The 19126-nt window shown below is 37.8% G+C and overlaps 1 protein-coding gene across 1 annotated transcript in view; it reads left to right on the top strand.

Annotated features, from left to right (window-relative positions):
* LOC126416569 (inactive dipeptidyl peptidase 10-like) overlaps positions 1-19126 on the top strand; it is a 391761-nt gene that overhangs the window by 328859 nt on the left and 43776 nt on the right. Inside the window, exons 12-13 of the mRNA XM_050084317.1 lie at positions 880-1087; positions 16121-16233. Coding sequence (XP_049940274.1) covers positions 880-1087; positions 16121-16233 — 321 coding nt within the window. The remainder of the gene's footprint in view (positions 1-879; positions 1088-16120; positions 16234-19126) is intronic.

Below are 19126 nucleotides of genomic sequence, written 5' to 3'. Positions count from 1 at the left end.
CCAGCACTACTCACTAGTGACTACCATGGAAAAAATTCTGAATCAGTCTGGAGCTGTTCTTCCAAATCACAACACGCTCCCACTCAGCACTCTTTTTGCTGCTGAGTCAGAATGTGAGGTATAAATTTCGCAGTGGCTCTCCTCGATCCCAAAGCATGTATTGAAATTTGCCAAAATGAGCTGCAAGACAATCTAATTTAACTCTGACATGTGTTCATGGTCTGTTGTTGGTCTTTGAGCACAAGTTGACACATTTTTTCTGTGTTTGGCCAGTTTCAGATGCAGAATGAGGTTTGTCTGCCGTAAACATGTTACCATTTTTTAAACCCTAGTTTCTATGGAATTATTTTGCAGCAGGAATCAAAATTCCACAGCTGTGCATTTTCCAGTTTCACTCACTTTCATAAAAACAAGGAGAGAGTAAAACAGCTGCTCCAAACAAGTTACTGTGGGCTGACAAAAACGTCCCAGATAATGTCAGAGGCAATACTGAACTCATAAGGACTTGCAAAACACATCCCTAGACAGAAAAATGTGTTTACACATGCTCTGCTCCAGGCAGTGCCATTCTGAGAACTTTTGGACAAACCGTTGCATACTGCTGCAGGAGTACTAACAGGCTTTGGTAATTCCAGAAATTTAGTTGTTTATGGTAGGAGATGTTAGTAATGTGTCTCTTTAACTCAATTTTGAGCTGTTGCCTCTCTGTTAATCATTTTAGTGCCAGAATATTGGGCTGCTTTCAGAAATCTTTTTCAGTTACATCTATGTTTGACAGGAAATAGATTGTAAGAATGTAGATTAGATACAACTGAGATATATATTTTTTATTTAACCATTTGCTAACCAAATTATCTATCGCCATGTACAATGTTTCAGGAATGAGACCACAGATATGGAACAAGAATGCTTATATGCATGGCCCCATTTCAGTCCAGGGATTTCTCCACATTATTATGTACTGGAATGCTTGGGACCAGGACCACCATTTCATGCTCTAGTGGAAACTACATCCAATGCAAGAATTGCTATGCTGGATGACCTCAAGTACCTCAGAGACAGACTGCAGAGAATAGCAGTACCGCAAGTATGTGTATACACTATTCAACAGTGAAAGTGAAAGATGAAAGCTTTGAATGATTCTTAGAGATATAAGAAAACTACTCTTACTACAAAAGGTAGATAAAATAATGACAGTGTGAAACATTGAGAGACAAAGATTCTAAGTTGGATATTTAAGACTGAAACCAGTCTTACAAGATCCTGTATATCTGTCAGATTAAATTTAGTTTTTTTCTTACACATGGCATGTTTTCAAATATAATTTTCGGTACTTGTGAAAGAAGTACCAAAAAAGTGATCTAAGATTAGTATGTCCAATACATAGGGTGAGTCAAGAAGGACTTTACAAATTTGAAATGACATAGATTTTTATTGAGATAACTTACAGAATTGCTAGACGTCATTTTATAGCAAACAGCCTAAAGTTTGATTCATATAGTGCAAGAATACCTCATTCCTCAAGCAGGAGTGCCAGTGTAGTGCACAGTTAAAATGGCTACGTTCACTAGTATTGTGTATCTGGATTACTTGAAACATTTTTAATTCCCCAGATTGATGAAGATGACCATGATGGGACTGTGCAGGATGGTGCACCACCTCATTTCCTCAGAGAAGTTCAAAGTTTCCTCAATAATTGCTTCCCAGATCAGTGGATTGGCCATGGAGGGCCAATCACATGGCCACCTAACTCCTCTTTCTTGGAAGTTCATTAAAGACTGTGTGTATGTTCCTCCCCTACCACACAATGAAAAACTGAATCTACACTGCCGTTGAATAAGTAATGCCTGATTTGTTCCAATGAGTATGGGAAAAAATTGATTACTGGTGAGTTGTTTGCCACATAACAAATGCTGCTCACATTGACTCAAAATGACACTTAACATATTTATGTGAAACTTGAGGTTGTTTGCTACAAAATGACATATCAACCAACTCTGTAAGTTATCTCAATAAATTTCTATATCATACCAAAGTTGTAAAGTCCTTTTTGACTCACCCTGTGTAGAGTGTGAACATTGAGGCAGTGAGATATTACTGTTTATCCATCTCAAATCTATACTTTCACTGAGACCTGGTTCTAGGAAAGTTAGCATTTAGCTATTAGACAAAATAAGTTGTCAGTCCAGAGTATTCTTTGTACACATGTACAGTTCATTATGACTTTGTAAATCAGTTCTGTAATATTTTATCTGTTCTACCATTGCCTAACTAATGAACTTTCAAATTGATTTTATGAAAACAGGAATTTCAGGATGGAAACAATGTATAAAAAGTAGGATAGTCAACCATTCACTTGTACCTGCATACACCCAAAAACACTCACCTGTTAAAATGGTGGCACTGACAGAGCAAAATGCATCTAATAAATTACATGTTTCATTCATTCGAATTTTTTAAAGTTTTTAAGGAAGTGGTCATTTTTCTGACCAGAACTTTTTTGCTGCTTCTCAGTTTAGCTTCCATAAAGGATTCTCTATAGAGAAACCCATAAACAACCTCATGGTTGAAGTGCTATTCGGCCAAAAAATAATTATTCTTGTGTTGGTACATCTTGTGACCTTGCCAACACCTTTCCTACAAGAATCATCACTGCATCCACTCTTGTTCTTAATCTACATAGATGATCTTCCAATGACTTTACAGGATGATTCAAAAATTGTAATATTTGCTGTTGACACAAGCAAACTAACCAAGGGTGCAGCCTCAAACTTACTAGACTCAGCTTACATGATAGTTAAACAGGACTACAACTGTTCCATAAATTTTCAGGCATACAGCCACATAAATTCAGTTTCTTCTTCTAATATTTCGGCTGAATACCATCCAGCCATCTTCGGAGTGAGCCAAGGTGACTAACACTCCAACACTTGCTCTGTCCTTTTTCACCCGAGGATCGAACCACTGCGTATGCGGCCAAAGATATACAAGGTGCCAGAGACAGTGATAGGCAGCAAAGAGGTGTAACATATGCATGGAAATTAAATCTATCACTGCACAGTCATTCCACATGGTGATATTGATGTGTTGCAGAGTGCTGCACTATCACAACTCTTTGTGATTTAATTATAGAAATTGCCAGATTCTATGATTTGTCCAAGCTCTATTAATTAAATTCATCACCAACCAAATTTCAATTGCTTCTTTCACTAATGAGTCCCAGAAAGATGAAGCTGAGGCTAAAATTTCGACATTTTCGTGTTGTGTTGTCTGTCCAATGTATGAATGGCCGCAATCACAGGGGATCTTACAAACCCCAGGCTTCCAAAGCACCAAATCATCTTTAACAAAGCCCAGGAGTGCTGTAGTCTTTGGTGGAGGGTGAAAAATCACTTTCACTTTGTGTTTACTCAACCCCTGTGAGTGCAGCCATTCATACATCGGACAGACAACATGTACAGTACAGAAGAGATACACAGAGCATTGCAGGTACACCCATCTCTTACATCTTAATAAATCTGTGGTGGCGGAGCACTGTTTGATACTGGACACTCTATGGTGTACGATAATGTCAAAATTTTAGCCTCAACTTCATCTTTCTGAGACTCAGTAGTGAAAGAAGGAATTGAAATTGTGTTGATGATGAATTTAATTAATAGAGATAGTGGCTTCAGCTATGACAAATCATGGAATCCGGCAATTTCTGTAATATATCACAAAGAGTTGCAACAGTGCAGCTCTCTGTGACACATTGATATCACCATGTGGAATGATGCCATGTGTATCTTTGGCCTCATATGCAATGGTTCAATCCTAGGGTGAAAAAGGATGAAACAAATGCTGGAGCATTAGTCACCTCGGCTCACTCTGAAGATGGCAGGACAGTATTCAGCCAAAATATTATAAGAAGAAGCTGAATTTATGTGGCTGGATGCCCGAAATTTTATGGAACAGTCTTTACACCATGAAAACATGAAGAAGGACTACAACTGGTTACAGCAAACAATTTAACCACAAAAAGACTCATAGCATGAAATTTGAAACGAGCAAAAAAGACCTGCTAGCAACAGGAGTAGACATTAGTGGTCATTCACTAAATGAAACACTGTGTACAATTCCTTGGGATCCAATGAATAACAAGATAAAATGGAGTCAAGATGTGGACAAACTAATATAGATGCTCAGCTCAGCACATGTTGCTCTAAGAAGTTTCTCTCATTACGCAGTCATAAAGATAAAAGTATTGGCTTATTTTGCACACTTTCAATCTACATCTACATCTACATCGATACTCCGCAAGCCACCCAACGGTGTGTGGCGGAGGGCACTTTACGTGCCACTGTCATTACCTCCCTTTCCTGTTCCAGTCGCGTATGGTTCGCGGGAAGAACGACTGTCTGAAAGCCTCCGTGAGCGCTCTAATCTCTCTAATTTTACATTCGTGATCTCCTCGGGAAGTATAAGTAGGGGGAAGCAATATATTCGATACCTCATCCAGAAACGCACCCTCTCGAAACCTGGCGAGCAAGCTACACCGCGATGCAGAGCGCCTCTCTTGCAGAGTCTGCCACTTGAGTTTATTAAACATCTCCGTAACGCTATCACGGTTACCAAATAACCCAGTGACGAAACGCGCCGCTCTTCTTTGGATCTCCTCCGTCAACCCGACCTGGTACGGATCCCACACTGATGAGCAATACTCAAGTATAGGTCGAACGAGTGTTTTGTAAGCCACCTCCTTTGTTGATGGACTACATTTTCTAAGCACTCTCCCAATGAATCTCAACCTGGTACCCGCCTTACCAACAATTAGTTTTATATGATCATTCCACTTCAAATCGTTCCGTACGCATACTCCCAGATATTTTACAGAAGTAACTGCTACCAGTGTTTGTTCCGCTATCATATAATCATACAATAAAGGATCCTTCTTTCTATGTATTCGCAATACATTACATTTGTCTATGTTAAGGGTCAGTTGCCACTCCCTGCACCAAGTGCCTATCCGCTGCAGATCTTCCTGTATTTCGCTACAATTTTCTAATGCAGCAACTTCTCTGTATACTACAGCATCATCCGCGAAAAGCCGCATGGAACTTCCGACACTATCTACTAAGTCATTTATATATATTGTGAAAAGCAATGGTCCCATAACACTCCCCTGTGGCACGGCAGAGGTTACTTTAACGTCTGTAGACGTCTCTCCATTGATAACAACATGCTGTGTTCTGTTTGCTAAAAACTCTTCAATCCAGCCACACAGCTGGTCTGATATTCCGTAGGCTCTTACTTTGTTTATCAGGCGACAGTGCGGAACTGTATCGAACGCCTTCCGGAAGTCAAGAAAAATAGCATCTACCTGGGAGCCTGTATCTAATATTTTCTGGGTCTCATGAACAAATAAGGCGAGTTGGGTCTCACACGATCGCTGTTTCCGGAATCCATGTTGATTTCTACATAGTAGATTCTGGGTTTCCAGAAATGACATGATACGCGAGCAAAAAACATGTTCTAAAATTCTACAAGAGATCGACGTAAGAGATATAGGTCTATAGTTTTGCGCATCTGCTCGACGACCCTTCTTGAAGACTGGGACTATCTGTGCTCTTTTCCAATCATTTGGAACCCTCCGTTCCTCTAGAGACTTGCGGTACACGGCTGTTAGAAGGGGGGCAAGTTCTTTTGCGTACTCTGTGTAGAATCGAATTGGTATCCCGTCAGGTCCAGTGGACTTTCCTCTATTGAGTGATTCCAGTTGCTTTTCTATTCCTTGGACACTTATTTCGATGTCAGCCATTTTTTCGTTTAATGGAATTTCTTCTGGAGCAGTGTGCACATGGTAAATACGATATTTACTTAGCATAAGTGAGCAGTGAGAATACTGTGTAAAGCATATGACTTCATCTCAGAGAGGTCTTTTTAAGGATTTTGGAATTCTTACACTCCATTCCCAGTACCTTTATTTTTTGTTGATAGTACTAAAAATTACACTCCTGGAAATTGAAATAAGAACACCGTGAATTCATTGTCCCAGGAAGGGGAAACTTTATTGACACATTCCTGGGGTCAGATACATCACATGATCACACTGACAGAACCACAGGCACATAGACACAGGCAACAGAGCATGCACAATGTCGGCACTAGTACAGTGTATATCCACCTTTCGCAGCAATGCAGGCTGCTATTCTCCCATGGAGACGATCGTAGAGATGCTGGATGTAGTCCTGTGGAATGGGTTGCCATGCCATTTCCACCTGGCGCCTCAGTTGGACCAGCGTTCGTGCTGGACGTGCAGACCGCGTGAGACGACGCTTCATGCAGTCCCAAACATGCTCAATGGGGGACAGATCCGGAGATCTTGCTGGCCAGGGTAGTTGACTTACACCTTCTAGAGCACGTTGGGTGGCACGGGATACATGCGGACGTGCATTGTCCTGTTGGAACAGCAAGTTCCCTTGCCAGTCTAGGAATGGTAGAACGATGGGTTCGATGACGGTTTGGATGTACCGTGCACTATTCAGTGTCCCCTCGACGATCACCAGTGGTGTACGGCCAGTGTAGGAGATCGCTCCCCACACCATGATGCCGGGTGTTGGCCCTGTGTGCCTCAGTTGTATGCAGTCCTGATTGTGGCGCTCACCTGCACGGCGCCAAACACGCATACGACCATCATTGGCACCAAGGCAGAAGCGACTCTCATCGCTGAAGACGACATGTCTCCTTTCGTCCCTCCATTCACGCCTGTCGCGACACCACTGGAGGCGGGCTGCACGATGTTGGGGCGTGAGCGGAAGACGGCCTAACGGTGTGCGGGACCGTAGCCCAGCTTCATGGAGACGGTTGCGAATGGTCCTCGCCGATACCCCAGGAGCAACAGTGTCCCTAATTTGCTGGGGAAGTGGCGGTGCAGTCCCCTACGGCACTGCGTAGGATCCTACGGTCTTGGCGTGCATCCGTGCGTCGCTGCGGTCCGGTCCCAGGTCGACGGGCACGTGCACCTTCCGCCGACCACTGGCGACAACATCGATGTACTGTGGAGACCTCACGCCCCACGTGTTGAGCAATTCGGCGGTACGTCCACCCGGCCTCCCGCATGCCCACTATACGCCCTTGCTCAAAGTCCGTCAACTGCACATACTGTTCACGTCCACGCTGTCGCGGCATGCTACCAGTGTTAAAGACTGCGATGGAGCTCCGTATGCCACGGCAAACTGGCTGACACTGACGGCGGCGGTGCACAAATGCTGCGCAGCTAGCGCCATTCGACGGCCAACACTGCGGTTCCTGGTGTGTCCGCTGTGCCGTGCGTGTGATCATTGCTTGTACAGCCCTCTCGCAGTGTCCGGAGCAAGTATGGTGGGTCTGACACACCGGTGTCAATGTGTTCTTTTTTCCATTTCCAGGAGTGTAGTATCAGGTGAATTGTGATTTGCACAATCACAATACCAGACAAAAATATAATTTTTATGTAGAGTCCAGAATGATATTATGCACTGGTACAATTGTATTTTACAAGCTTCCATCTGAGCAAGAAATTGGGAATCTCAACCAATTCAAACACAATTAAAGAACGTTTACTGACACTAAGTACTTTAACCCTTGTGCTGGTATGCCTATGTATAAAGTGCGTCAACCAAAAATAAAATGATTTTGTGTCGTTCCATTATTGTTTCACAGCTGCAAACCCATGCCTATTCCTTCATTATTGCTTCAGGAAAAACAGCAACAAATTGTGTTGTCATATGTCCAAGTGAGCGGCAGTAATTTTAAATACAAAGTGAGCCAGATGAGAAAAAATATGTCATCTGTGCAAAATAAATTACCCCAATTACAAACTAGCAACGTTATTCCACATTGAGGCAGTTGCCTATGAGATAATTAGTGATCGAATAAGTAGCTGGCCGGGATCTGATGCAACTGCACTGCTTAATGCTTTAAGTGGGTCATTACTGTCACTGTAACACCTACCTTTGGCAACAGAGTGTTATAGTGAAAATTTATTTCATTATTATTTAATCAAACAGTGGTTTAGCTCATATTATTTTCTCATTGTTTATACAAACTAAGATTAAACTGTGATTTTGATCATACATGTTTAGCTTGGTAACACAGAGACAGCTATTCTACACCTTCCTACAAAGTGCGCCGCACGCCCTCTCATGTTATGAAAAACGGTGCACCAGCTCAAGAGTTAATGATGAACAGCTTCCAGATAAGAAGATTCATTGTTACTACAAAATAGATCATGAATCAACAAAATCTTCGAAGAGTCAAACCTAGTTGCATGAGTATAAATAGTTTCAAAGACTAAAGGTAACGCCTCACTAAATAGTTGAGGCACTGAAGGAAGATTGGCGTTAACCTTCTGTCAACAGTGAGGTCATTAGAGAGGGAGTACCAGCCTGGATTGTAAAAGCATGGGAAAGGAAATCAAGCTTTCTTTTTCAAAGGAACCACCCCAGCATTCACCTGGAGCAATTTAGGGAAATCTCGAAAAAACTAAATCAGGATGGCATTCAACGACAAGGTTATCAGCATCAGAGCTGTAGAGTACACATACATATATGTGTGTGAGTGGCAATTTACAATTATATATGTGACCAAATGGAAGGAACTTGACACAATTGATTGTACACAACTGTGGCTTAGTGCTGACTGATGGTGGCACTGTCCACTGTGCCAATTTAAAGAATGACGTAAGGAAATTTTTACAACATATTAACATATGGAACAATTGCTTATTCAGTAATAACATAGAAGACAAGAATTGTAAGCAGTACTTCTAGATATCTGGTAATGAAGTTATATCAGTTAATGGAAATGAAGAAAAACATTAACTGGCAGATTCTAAAGATAGATACAAATTATCCTGCAATAGCCTTCTTACCAAATTTCAAGACTCTGTATTAAGTGAAGAATCTAGAGGTAGTCTTCCATCCCCTATGTGTCACACCCATAGGGCTCATGAATTACAATATGCACCCGATATGTGATTGGAATGGGAAGAATGCCTAATGTGTGGTACCATGCGAAGAAACCTCTGGCATGCACTTTTCAATGGTTTCCAGCATACGTCTGTAGATGTAAATATATAACTATTGATTGTATGTTCTTAAAATAGAATTAATATGATGTTCAATTTTAAGGGCAAATTTTTGTTGCACAATTTTGTTCCACATTTTCTAATAATGCCCCAAGAAAATTCTGGAATCCAAAATTTTACATTTGAGATATTTAAATAGCTAACAGTTTAATAAGCCACAGCTGCAAAATACTAACACAAATTCTTTACAGACGAATGGAAAAGCTGGTAGAAGCTGACCTCGGGGAAGATCAGTTTGGATTCCATAGAAATGTTGGAACACGTGAGGCAATACTGACCCTACGACTTATCTTAGAAAATAGATTAAGGAAAGGCAAACCTACGTTTCTAGCATTTGTAGACTTAGAGAAAACTTTTGACAATGTTGACTGGAATACTCTGTTTCAAATTCTGAAGGTACCAGGGGTAAAATACAGGGAGCAAAAGGCTATTTACAATTTGTACAGAAACCAGATGGCAGTTATAAGAGTCGAGGGGCATGAAAGGGAAGCAGTGGTTGGGAAGGGAGTGAGACAGGGTTGTAGCCTATCCCCAATGTTATTCAATCTGTATATTGAGCAAGCAGTAAAGGAAACAAAAGAAAAATTCGGAGTAGGAATTAAAATCCATGGAGAAGAAATTAAAACTTTGATGTTCACCAATGACATTGTAATTCTGTCAGAGACAACAAAGAACAGTGTCTTGAAAGGAGAATATAAGATGAACACCAACAAAAGCAAAATGAGGGTAATGGAATGTAGTAGAACTAAGTCAGGTGATGCCGAGGGAATTAGATTAGGAAATGAGACACTTAAAGTAGTAAAGGAGTTTTGCTATTTGGGGAGCAAAATAACTGATGATGGTCGAAGTAGAGAGGATATAAAATGTGGACTGGCTATGGCAAGGAAAGCGTTTCTGAAGGAGAGAAATTTGGTAACATCGAGTATAGATTTAAGTGTCAGGAAGTCGTTTCTGAAAGTATTTGTATGGAGTGTAGCCATGTATGGAAGTGAAACGTGAACGATAAATAATTTAGACAAAAAGAGAATAGAAGCTACAGAAGAACGCTGAAAGTTAGATAGGTAGATCACATAACTAATGAGGAGGTATTGAACAAAATTGGGGAGAAGAAAAATTTGTGGCACAACTTGACTAGAAGAAGGGGTCAGTTGGTAGGACATACTCTGAGGCATCAAGGGATCACAAATTTAGTATTGGAGAGCAATGTGGAGGGTAAAAATCATAGAGGGAGACCAAGAGATGAATACACTAAACAGATTCAAAAGGATGTAGGTTGCAGTAGGTACTAGGAGATGAAGAAGCTTCCACAGTATAGAGTAGCATGGAGAGCTGCATCAAACCAGTCTCTGGACTGAAGACCACAACAACAACATGTTGTAAAAGTATACAGAAAAATCAGGGCTACAAGATAGTAATGCTGGACATTTGAAAGGTTTCCATTCTAAAATTTGAATGATTAGGCAGCAACATTTTTGAGTATTGAGCAGTAACATTTCTTTGATTACAACATTTAAAAACAAAGAAAGATATTATGTATTTGGTAAAAAATCAGTAATCTCCCACCCCCACCTCAATTCTTTAAATAATCAGAGTCCCGTGTGTAAAACAGCTATTTTTTCATGCATTTCAATGTTTATGAATTGTATGTCATACAATGATAATTTGGTGTGCATTGATACTGTCTGCAAAGACTGTTGCAAATAGAATTATTAGTGAAGAAGTAATAAATTACAACATCATACTCAATAATGAAGTTTTATTGAATGTTCATGAAGTGTTGAAATTATGTGTAAAGTTTGTTGAAGTCGCTAAGCGCTCTCTTTCTCAAATACTGGACAAATATAGTCAAGGTAATTTCTGCAGCATGAATTTCACTGCCTAAAGACATATACACAGATTCTAACTTTAATATTTGATTTATTGTGCCAAACCTTTAAAATAAGTTTATTCCTCATAATTAGTAGGATTATTAAGGCACTTTAAATTTTTAAAATTGATCAATATTTATATGAAATAATGAAACTCAAATGTTTGTTGCCCTGGAAGTTGTTAGATTGGTAATCTTCAGCTGGGAACATGTAATTGTTGAGTAATATAGATCACAGTTTTCAAATTAAGTATGTGAGTCCTATAACACATAATCATTAGCATGGCCAGATTTTGAAGCGGACATAGTTTTCTTGAATCTTAAATTTGGAACATTTCTTTAATAAAATGTTTCTGTATAAAATATTTATATCATTGCTATCAACCAAGCCCCAGTTGCCACATGAACAATACAGTTTATACAAATACAGCTTGTAACAGTATTTTGATATTCTGTGTAAATATTGCATACAGATAATATAAGTACAAGAATATAGTTTATACAAATACAGCTTGTAACAGTATTTTGATATTCTGTGTAAAAATTGCATACAGATAATATAAGTACAAGAAAGAAGAAAATCCTGTTAATATCAGCAATGGTGTCAAAGTAAGTTGAGCCATTCCACCTTGTCATATTTCAATCTTTTTATTCCTTTACAATGCACAGTTTTCATTATGCAAATAATTTGATAATGTTGTTGTCCCTCACAAAACCAATGAACAAACCACACTTCTTTTCATTTCCTCTGTGGAATATGAAAAACGTGATTTTGAATAGATTATTTAACACAGTCCGTTTAGCTGCAACAAGTGTTTTGATATCAGTTTCACTGAGAACACACAAGCTAACAAACAAAAATCATACTCATTATAAATTTTCAGTATCACATACAATTTTGCAGATACTACCACCTAAAAGTCTTTGTTGAAATGACTGTATCATTTGTATAAGGTAATAAAATAAAATATACCTGACTACCTTTATGTAATTAACTAGTCATTTAGGAAAATTGTATCAAAAAATACAACTACTTGAAATTAACAAATAGAGTCTGATGTTCATACGTAAAGCAAAGCAGTTACTATTCACTTGTAACTTTGATTTCCAAATCAAATTGTGCTACAGCTTTGAGCTGATCAGAGTATTTACACATACAGAATATGTTAACATGCTATAAGTTTGTGTTTAGCAATGAAAACATACCTACTTCTGAAGTCTCTTATAAATAGTTTCCAAACATCATAGTAAAGGATTCAACATTGTGTTCTTGAGCTTTCAACAAACTCTGACAGAATTTTATAGTTCGCTGTGCCCCCTGAAACTCCATTACATATTAGTGCCAAAACATTACACACACTTGATGGAATGGGAGGGAATCTGTCTTTATCTTGGCAACAGTCATTCACAGTCTTAACATTTATTATGTACATGTGTCAAATTAAAGGTGGGATGTGTGGACAACATTAATTTATGTTTGAGGGTTCAAGATACCATATTGGTCTGAACATAAGCTGCACCCAAATATAAACCACACCCTTAAGTTTGTGGGAGTAAAACAAACTTAACTCTTATTCATTGAGAGAGATCTATCCTGACTTTTCTTCTGTCATGTACAAAGGAAAGTATCTTAGCTTTGAGTTCAGGATATTTCTTATCTCTTGGCTCTGTAGGATTTCCTCAGTGAAATAGCAGTTTACAGATTATTTTCCGATACATCTTAATGCTGCATATTAGATTAGCTGCCATACTTTTTTAGCTTCTCTCTTAGATGTAGGGAAGAGTGGGAACAGTGAGACGCAAAAATTAAAATCCAAATTACACTTTTAAAAGATCTTTATTGGTTTAATATCTTATGGTAACCATGTTTACTGTGCTTAAGTATGTTCAAAGTGGTACAATAAATTTTAACATTGTCTTTCCTTTAAAAAAAATTAATCATGAAAGTGTATCTCTGTACTCATGAATTTTTAATGGTGGGTACAGTGAGACAGTGCCTCAAGTTCTAATGAACATCATAAGAAGCAAAGTTGATCTCACATGAAACAGCAGATTGTTGTCTTTTTCTCTTGCTATGTTTTGTAGTAGGGTTAGGCAATAACATTTTTTATGCATTTTGTGTCAATAAATGAAATATCTGGAACTACAGGCATCACAAATTTATTCTCTAGGTTCAAACTTTTCCTAAGAAATGTAACTTCGCATTCGGATTACTCTCCTACAATTGAAAGAATTTTTCCTACATAATATATTTTCCTTTTTGCCTCAAACTCTACTAAAACAAAGTCACCCACTTTGGGTGAGCGCTGTAGGTTTTCAAAGTTAACCATTTCTGGTTCTGGAATCAGTTGTATCTGATCAGAGGTCTCGTCATCTGAAGAATCTTGCAAAATTAATTCACTTTCATCAGCATCAGTTTCATCAACTAGGAATAAAGCTCACTTTGCTTTAGGTCCCTTAATGTCTTTTTGTTTCCTTTTCATTGGTATTTCATTCCTTTCTGGTGTGTCAGTCACAATCATTGTTCTTCCTTTAGGCCATCGGCGACTGCAACTTTTTCTTGGTTTTGCCTTTGGGAAATCTTGTATGTCTTCTGGAGAGAGATAAGACATTGGTGCAGATTTCCCATGTGATTGTGAAGAACTGGATGCTATAGACTGTGCTTCACTTTAATCATGTGATGGGTGTCCCACATCAGGTTCAGGTTTAAGGTCTTTTTTGGCTGACATGTATTTTTCCAGGCTTTCATTTACAGGTCTGTCAGTAACAGAGGATGGAAGAAAATCATACTCATTGAACACATGGTGATCTAAAGGAAATATTCCTGTCTTCTTAAATCTGGCAGTGGTATCGACAGGAGTCATTCCTCGGGGATATGCTATTCTCATACAGTGAGCAACATTGTAAATTGAAAATGTTTCACCTGGATGAGACATCATCCATGTCTCTACAGGAGCATCATAAAATGTATGGAAAGGTGTCATGACTGACATCAAGAGGTTGCAGTTTATTGGTGCAATGAGGTGGAATTATCAGAATTGTTATCCCATTCTCTTTGCACAGATCTATTGCCTCTATTGAGAGGTGGCTCTCATGATTATCCATCAGTAACAAAGATGGATTTTCTTTTGAGCTGACAGAGAACTTGATGAAGTGATGAATCACCTTCACAAAACATTCTGAGTTCATCCAGCCTCCTTTAACGGCAAGACCTAATGTGCCAGCAGGTGCTCCTAATATCATATGATCTTTAAAATTCACGCAGGGAGATATCATGACAGGGGGTAGGCTGTTACTGAGATCATTTATAGTACAACATGTCATAACCAGTGTTCCACACTCTGCACTGGTTGCCTTGTTAACTTGTTTCATACCCTTTAAGGCCAAAATCTTCTGTGACTTCTGCACTGTTGTTGTTCCAGTTTCATCAAGATTGAAAATACGTGATCCATCACCAAAATTGGGATGATGTTTGATTGCTTCTTCCAGTTTATCAAAGAAATTTGACAAATTAAATTTATTAAAGACTGTAGCTCTAGATAAGCTGCATCCTTCTGGGGTTCAAAGAGACAGTCAATAGATGCTTTCTCACTTTCAGTCCACGTTTTGGGTAAAACAATGTTATTTTTAATACCTAATTCAAATCTAAGGTACGGCACTCATTCATAGTAAGTCCATAAAACTTTTTAGAACACACAACTAGATATTCACACAAACTAAGCTCCAGTTCTGGTGGAAAAAGGTGGTTCACTTAATGGTTGGGACACATGTTTGAAGTGTTATCCTCATGATATTTCTTAACATATTGACTAACTGTTTGAAAGGATAAGCCTTTCAGCTTAGATGCACTCCTAATGCTCATTTTATTTTCTATCACCAGCATGACAACTTCCATCACTGAAGATTCTGAAAACCTTCTTATTTCCTTATCAGTCTTCTTTCTCCTGGGCATTTTATAACCTAAAAGAAAAGATTGCACACTAAAATCTACGGAAATCATTGTTTTATACAGCAAGCATGCATTGTCAGACACTATGAACAAGCACTGCGAACAGTGAGACATGTCTCACTGAACCCTCATTATTAATGTCTCCTTGTTCCCAGTTGCAAACTTTTTCAAAATGGTTCCAAACACATTCAGCCTAAAGCAACATTTCAATGAAGGGGATTTATATGTCTTGAAAAAACCATAGTTTTGAGTGACTAATGAAATGATTTGAAAATACCAATGGTCTACTCAGAAACCAGGTATGCAAATTTAGTAAAAAATATTCTTTTCTTACCTCTGAGCACAAATATACCAACAATGAAATCACAACAAGAATGTCAAGTACAAAACATGGAAATCCATAGACTAAATAATAATGGTTACTACATTCACAGTAGGTACCAACAACTGAAACCAAAATTCCAGAGATACAACAAATTTCCCACTGTTCCCACTGCCTCACTGTTCCCACTCTTCCTCTACTCATTGTTTAACAAATAACTGTGAGTTTTAAATCTTTGTCATAACTCTGCCGCATTCAAACGTTTGTTGACAATTTTCTTTCGGGACTACCACTCGTAGGTGATAAACAAATTTTATTCTTAAGTTAGAGAAAAACTGTGCCTGTCAAAGATGGTTACATTATTACTTTATATACAACAGTTAATATCCAAACACTATCAATATTGGTGCTCCATTCTGAATTAAGAAACTAACATTACAGCTGAAGTTTCTACAATGCAAAAATATATATCAGTATTTGTAGTGTCATGCAGATCAGCTGCACCATCATTTTTGGTAGCTAAATTTTGGGGAAAAAGTGTGGCTTATATTCAGCACAATATGGTGCATTATTTGCTTCAGCACGTTTATGATGGTATGCACTGAAATGAAATTATATATTCTGAAACCAGACATGCTGCAAGAAAGAAGTAAATATAGTGGCTACTGGAAAGAATATTCAATTTTCAGAATTGTTATTTATCTTGATTTGCATAATATTTTATCCAATCATCTCTCTATAAACCCAATAACAAAAAAGAGGTTCAAATTTGCTTTCCAGTTCTGTATGTCTTCTGAAATAATGGAGCCAGATGAATATGTAATGCATAATTCCAATCTCCATAATTTAGTATAACACAACTATATTTCTACATAGGTGAAGACATTCAAAGTACAGGTTCCTGGTGGGTTCCACGCACATGTAAAGCTTCATCTACCACCAGGACTAAGGGAATATGAGGACATGGTGTTCCCACTGATTTTGCACGTGTAAGTGGAACCAAAATTCAGCTATGTTCCATATTTGCCATATTCACTTGACAATGAATATCTACTTACAAAGTATATATTGTATAAATTTTTGATTTTTTAATGAATGAAGTAAGAACACTTTTTCCAAGTCAACTAAATCTTATTTTATCTAAATCTAATTTTTATTTATCATCGATACTTTATACTCAATAATAAAATAATTGTTTCTACATTGCTTTAAGTATAATTATTTCAAGTTTTATTAATCAAATTAAGAAGTGTGCTTAACAGGCTGTGTTTATCAGCTAGTTTCTGTTTGTTAGAGGAAAACTGTCATCTATTATCAGTCAAAACTAATTTAATTGCAGCAGCAGAGTAAGATGAAAGATAGATTTAAGTTCCTGACTGTTTTGGTAAAAAGAGTACACATTTTAAGAATGATTTAATTTCATACATACCACAAAAAGTATTTTTCCCAGAACACCTATCTGAGATAAGGAGGTGATTGTTGTAGTTGGGTATGATCACTGAGCGCAAAACACAAACGTAGTTAATGGCCTTCACATCTTAAGATGTTATGTATGTATGTACATTACATATATATGTAAGATGTTAATATATTCTACATTAAAATTTGTGTGGACCTACATTCAGAAAATTACAAAGCTAATGGATATATTTTCCTTTGTGATTAATCCACATCAGTGCATATTAAAACCCATGCTTTTGAAGACTCACCATTAAGGATTAAAAACTGAGGAACAGAGTCATTACATCCCATATATAGACAGAGATGTGAAGGTTATAAATTAGTTTGTATTTAAATATAGCTGACATTTTCAGATGAGCTCACATAACAGGAAATAATATTCAGTTGATGGCAAAAGTAAGTATGGAATACTTTTGCACTAAATAAGCTATAAGTTTCTACATAAATATTCTTCTATGGAATAGGAGTTGCCCAAATAGGACTTTTTCAGCTTACTTTCAAATTTATCTTTGCTGTCTAACATACATTTGATATCTTTGCTTAACTGATCAAAGATTATGGTTGCTCCATTGTTAATCATTTTCTCACTTAAGGTCAACTTTAATTAAGAATAATAAAGGTCATTTTTCTTCTAATATTGTGATTATGGATGTCGTAATTCCTTCCCAACTGTAATAGGTAATTTATATCAAATTTCATTAGAGAAAATATGTACTGTGCTATGGTAGATAAAATACCTAACTCATTAAATAGTTGTCTACAAGATGCTCATGCTTGAGCTTGGCATAATATTCTCACTGCACACTTTTGTGTAATACAAATTTCCATAGTGATGAGATAAAATTAAAATTCCATTTGACTATAGTGAATGAAAATAATTCAAATATTCCAGGTTACTTGAGGGTCTGTATATGAGAGTTATGATGGCACAAAGTATAAAAATGGCTGGATGGAGTAATTTAAGCAGTTTTGTAATGTGGACAGTATTCAGTTTAAATTCTTGGCAATATGTATACGCAAAAACTTCCAGTATTCTGTTTTAGTTGATAACATTTTGAAAGATGCTAAATTCATCATTAGTGTGGTATCCTTAGATCTGCAGAATCAAAAGTACTGTATTTCTGTGAAATTTTGAGAAAAGCAAATCACTGAATAATTCTTTTAAAGACATTATTTGTGATTTCTTCTGTTCCACTGTGCCCCTATTTGGTTATTTATATTCTAACAATACTCATTAAAAGGATAGAGCACAACTTCAAGTGTTCTTTTTGTTTGTTAAGTAAGGCATAAACTGCTTGTTAGCCAGGTCCTCAAAATCTCAGTTTTTCTAACAAAATCTCAAATTCCCTGGGTACATCACAAGAATATCACCTGGCTTCCCAAAGTAATGCAATATTTGTAAAATCTGATGAGCAAAAGGGTAAATGGTGTTTTCAGTTGATTAATCTTTCGAGAGTTCAAATTTGGATTTTATAAGTACTTACAGGGAAACAATTATTGAACTATACAAAAAGAAAGTAGTTACAAAGTATGGTGTGCACACATTTTATTCAACATGTAAATGTCACTACAGATACTTAAATTTAGATTATGACATGTTTGATATGCCTGCCATCATTGGCGATGATGTGGTGCAGATGAATAGCAAAATTCTGCATGACCCACTGAAGTGTCAGAACATTGATGCTGTCAGTCACATACTGAGTGACTCTTTTCAGCTCAGCAATGGTTTTGGGGTTATTGCTGTACACCTTGTCTTTAATATAGCTTCACAAAAAGGAGTTGTATATGTTCAGATCCGGGCATATGTTCAGATCCAGAGAATATGGCGGCCAATCGAGGCCCATGCCAGTGGCCTCTGGGTACCCCAGAGCCAGAATGCAGTCGCCACAGTGCTCCTACAGGACATTAAACACTCTCCTGCTTCAATGGGGTTGAGCTCCATCTTGCAAGGACCACATCTTGTCGAAATCAGGGCCGCTTTGGACAATTGGGATGAAATCATCTTCCAAAACCTTTTTGTACCATTTGGTAGTCATTGCACCATCAAGGAATATGGCACCAATTATTCCATTACTGGACACTGCACACCACACAGTCACCTGTTGAGAATGAAAAGACTTTTCAGTCATGAAATGTGGATTCTTAGGAGCCCAAATGTGCCAATTGCACTTACTGATGAACCCATCCAAATGAAAGTGGGCTATGTCACCAAACCAAACCATACCCACATACTAATTCCCATCATACCCCATAGCCAGCCAGACTGTTTGACCATCCTAATGCAAACCGTTCAGAAGTTATGATGGTTTTATTTCATATAGTCAATAATTGTCACGCTGTACATTATTACTACCACTGTGGGACACTATTATAGAATATTACTTCCTTGAAATTGGTAGAAAATGGAATCAACAATAA

This window comes from Schistocerca serialis, chromosome 8 (assembly GCF_023864345.2).
Source record: "Schistocerca serialis cubense isolate TAMUIC-IGC-003099 chromosome 8, iqSchSeri2.2, whole genome shotgun sequence".
NCBI lineage: Eukaryota > Metazoa > Arthropoda > Insecta > Orthoptera > Acrididae > Schistocerca > Schistocerca serialis.
This window is presented reverse-complemented; position numbering and strand designations above follow the sequence as displayed.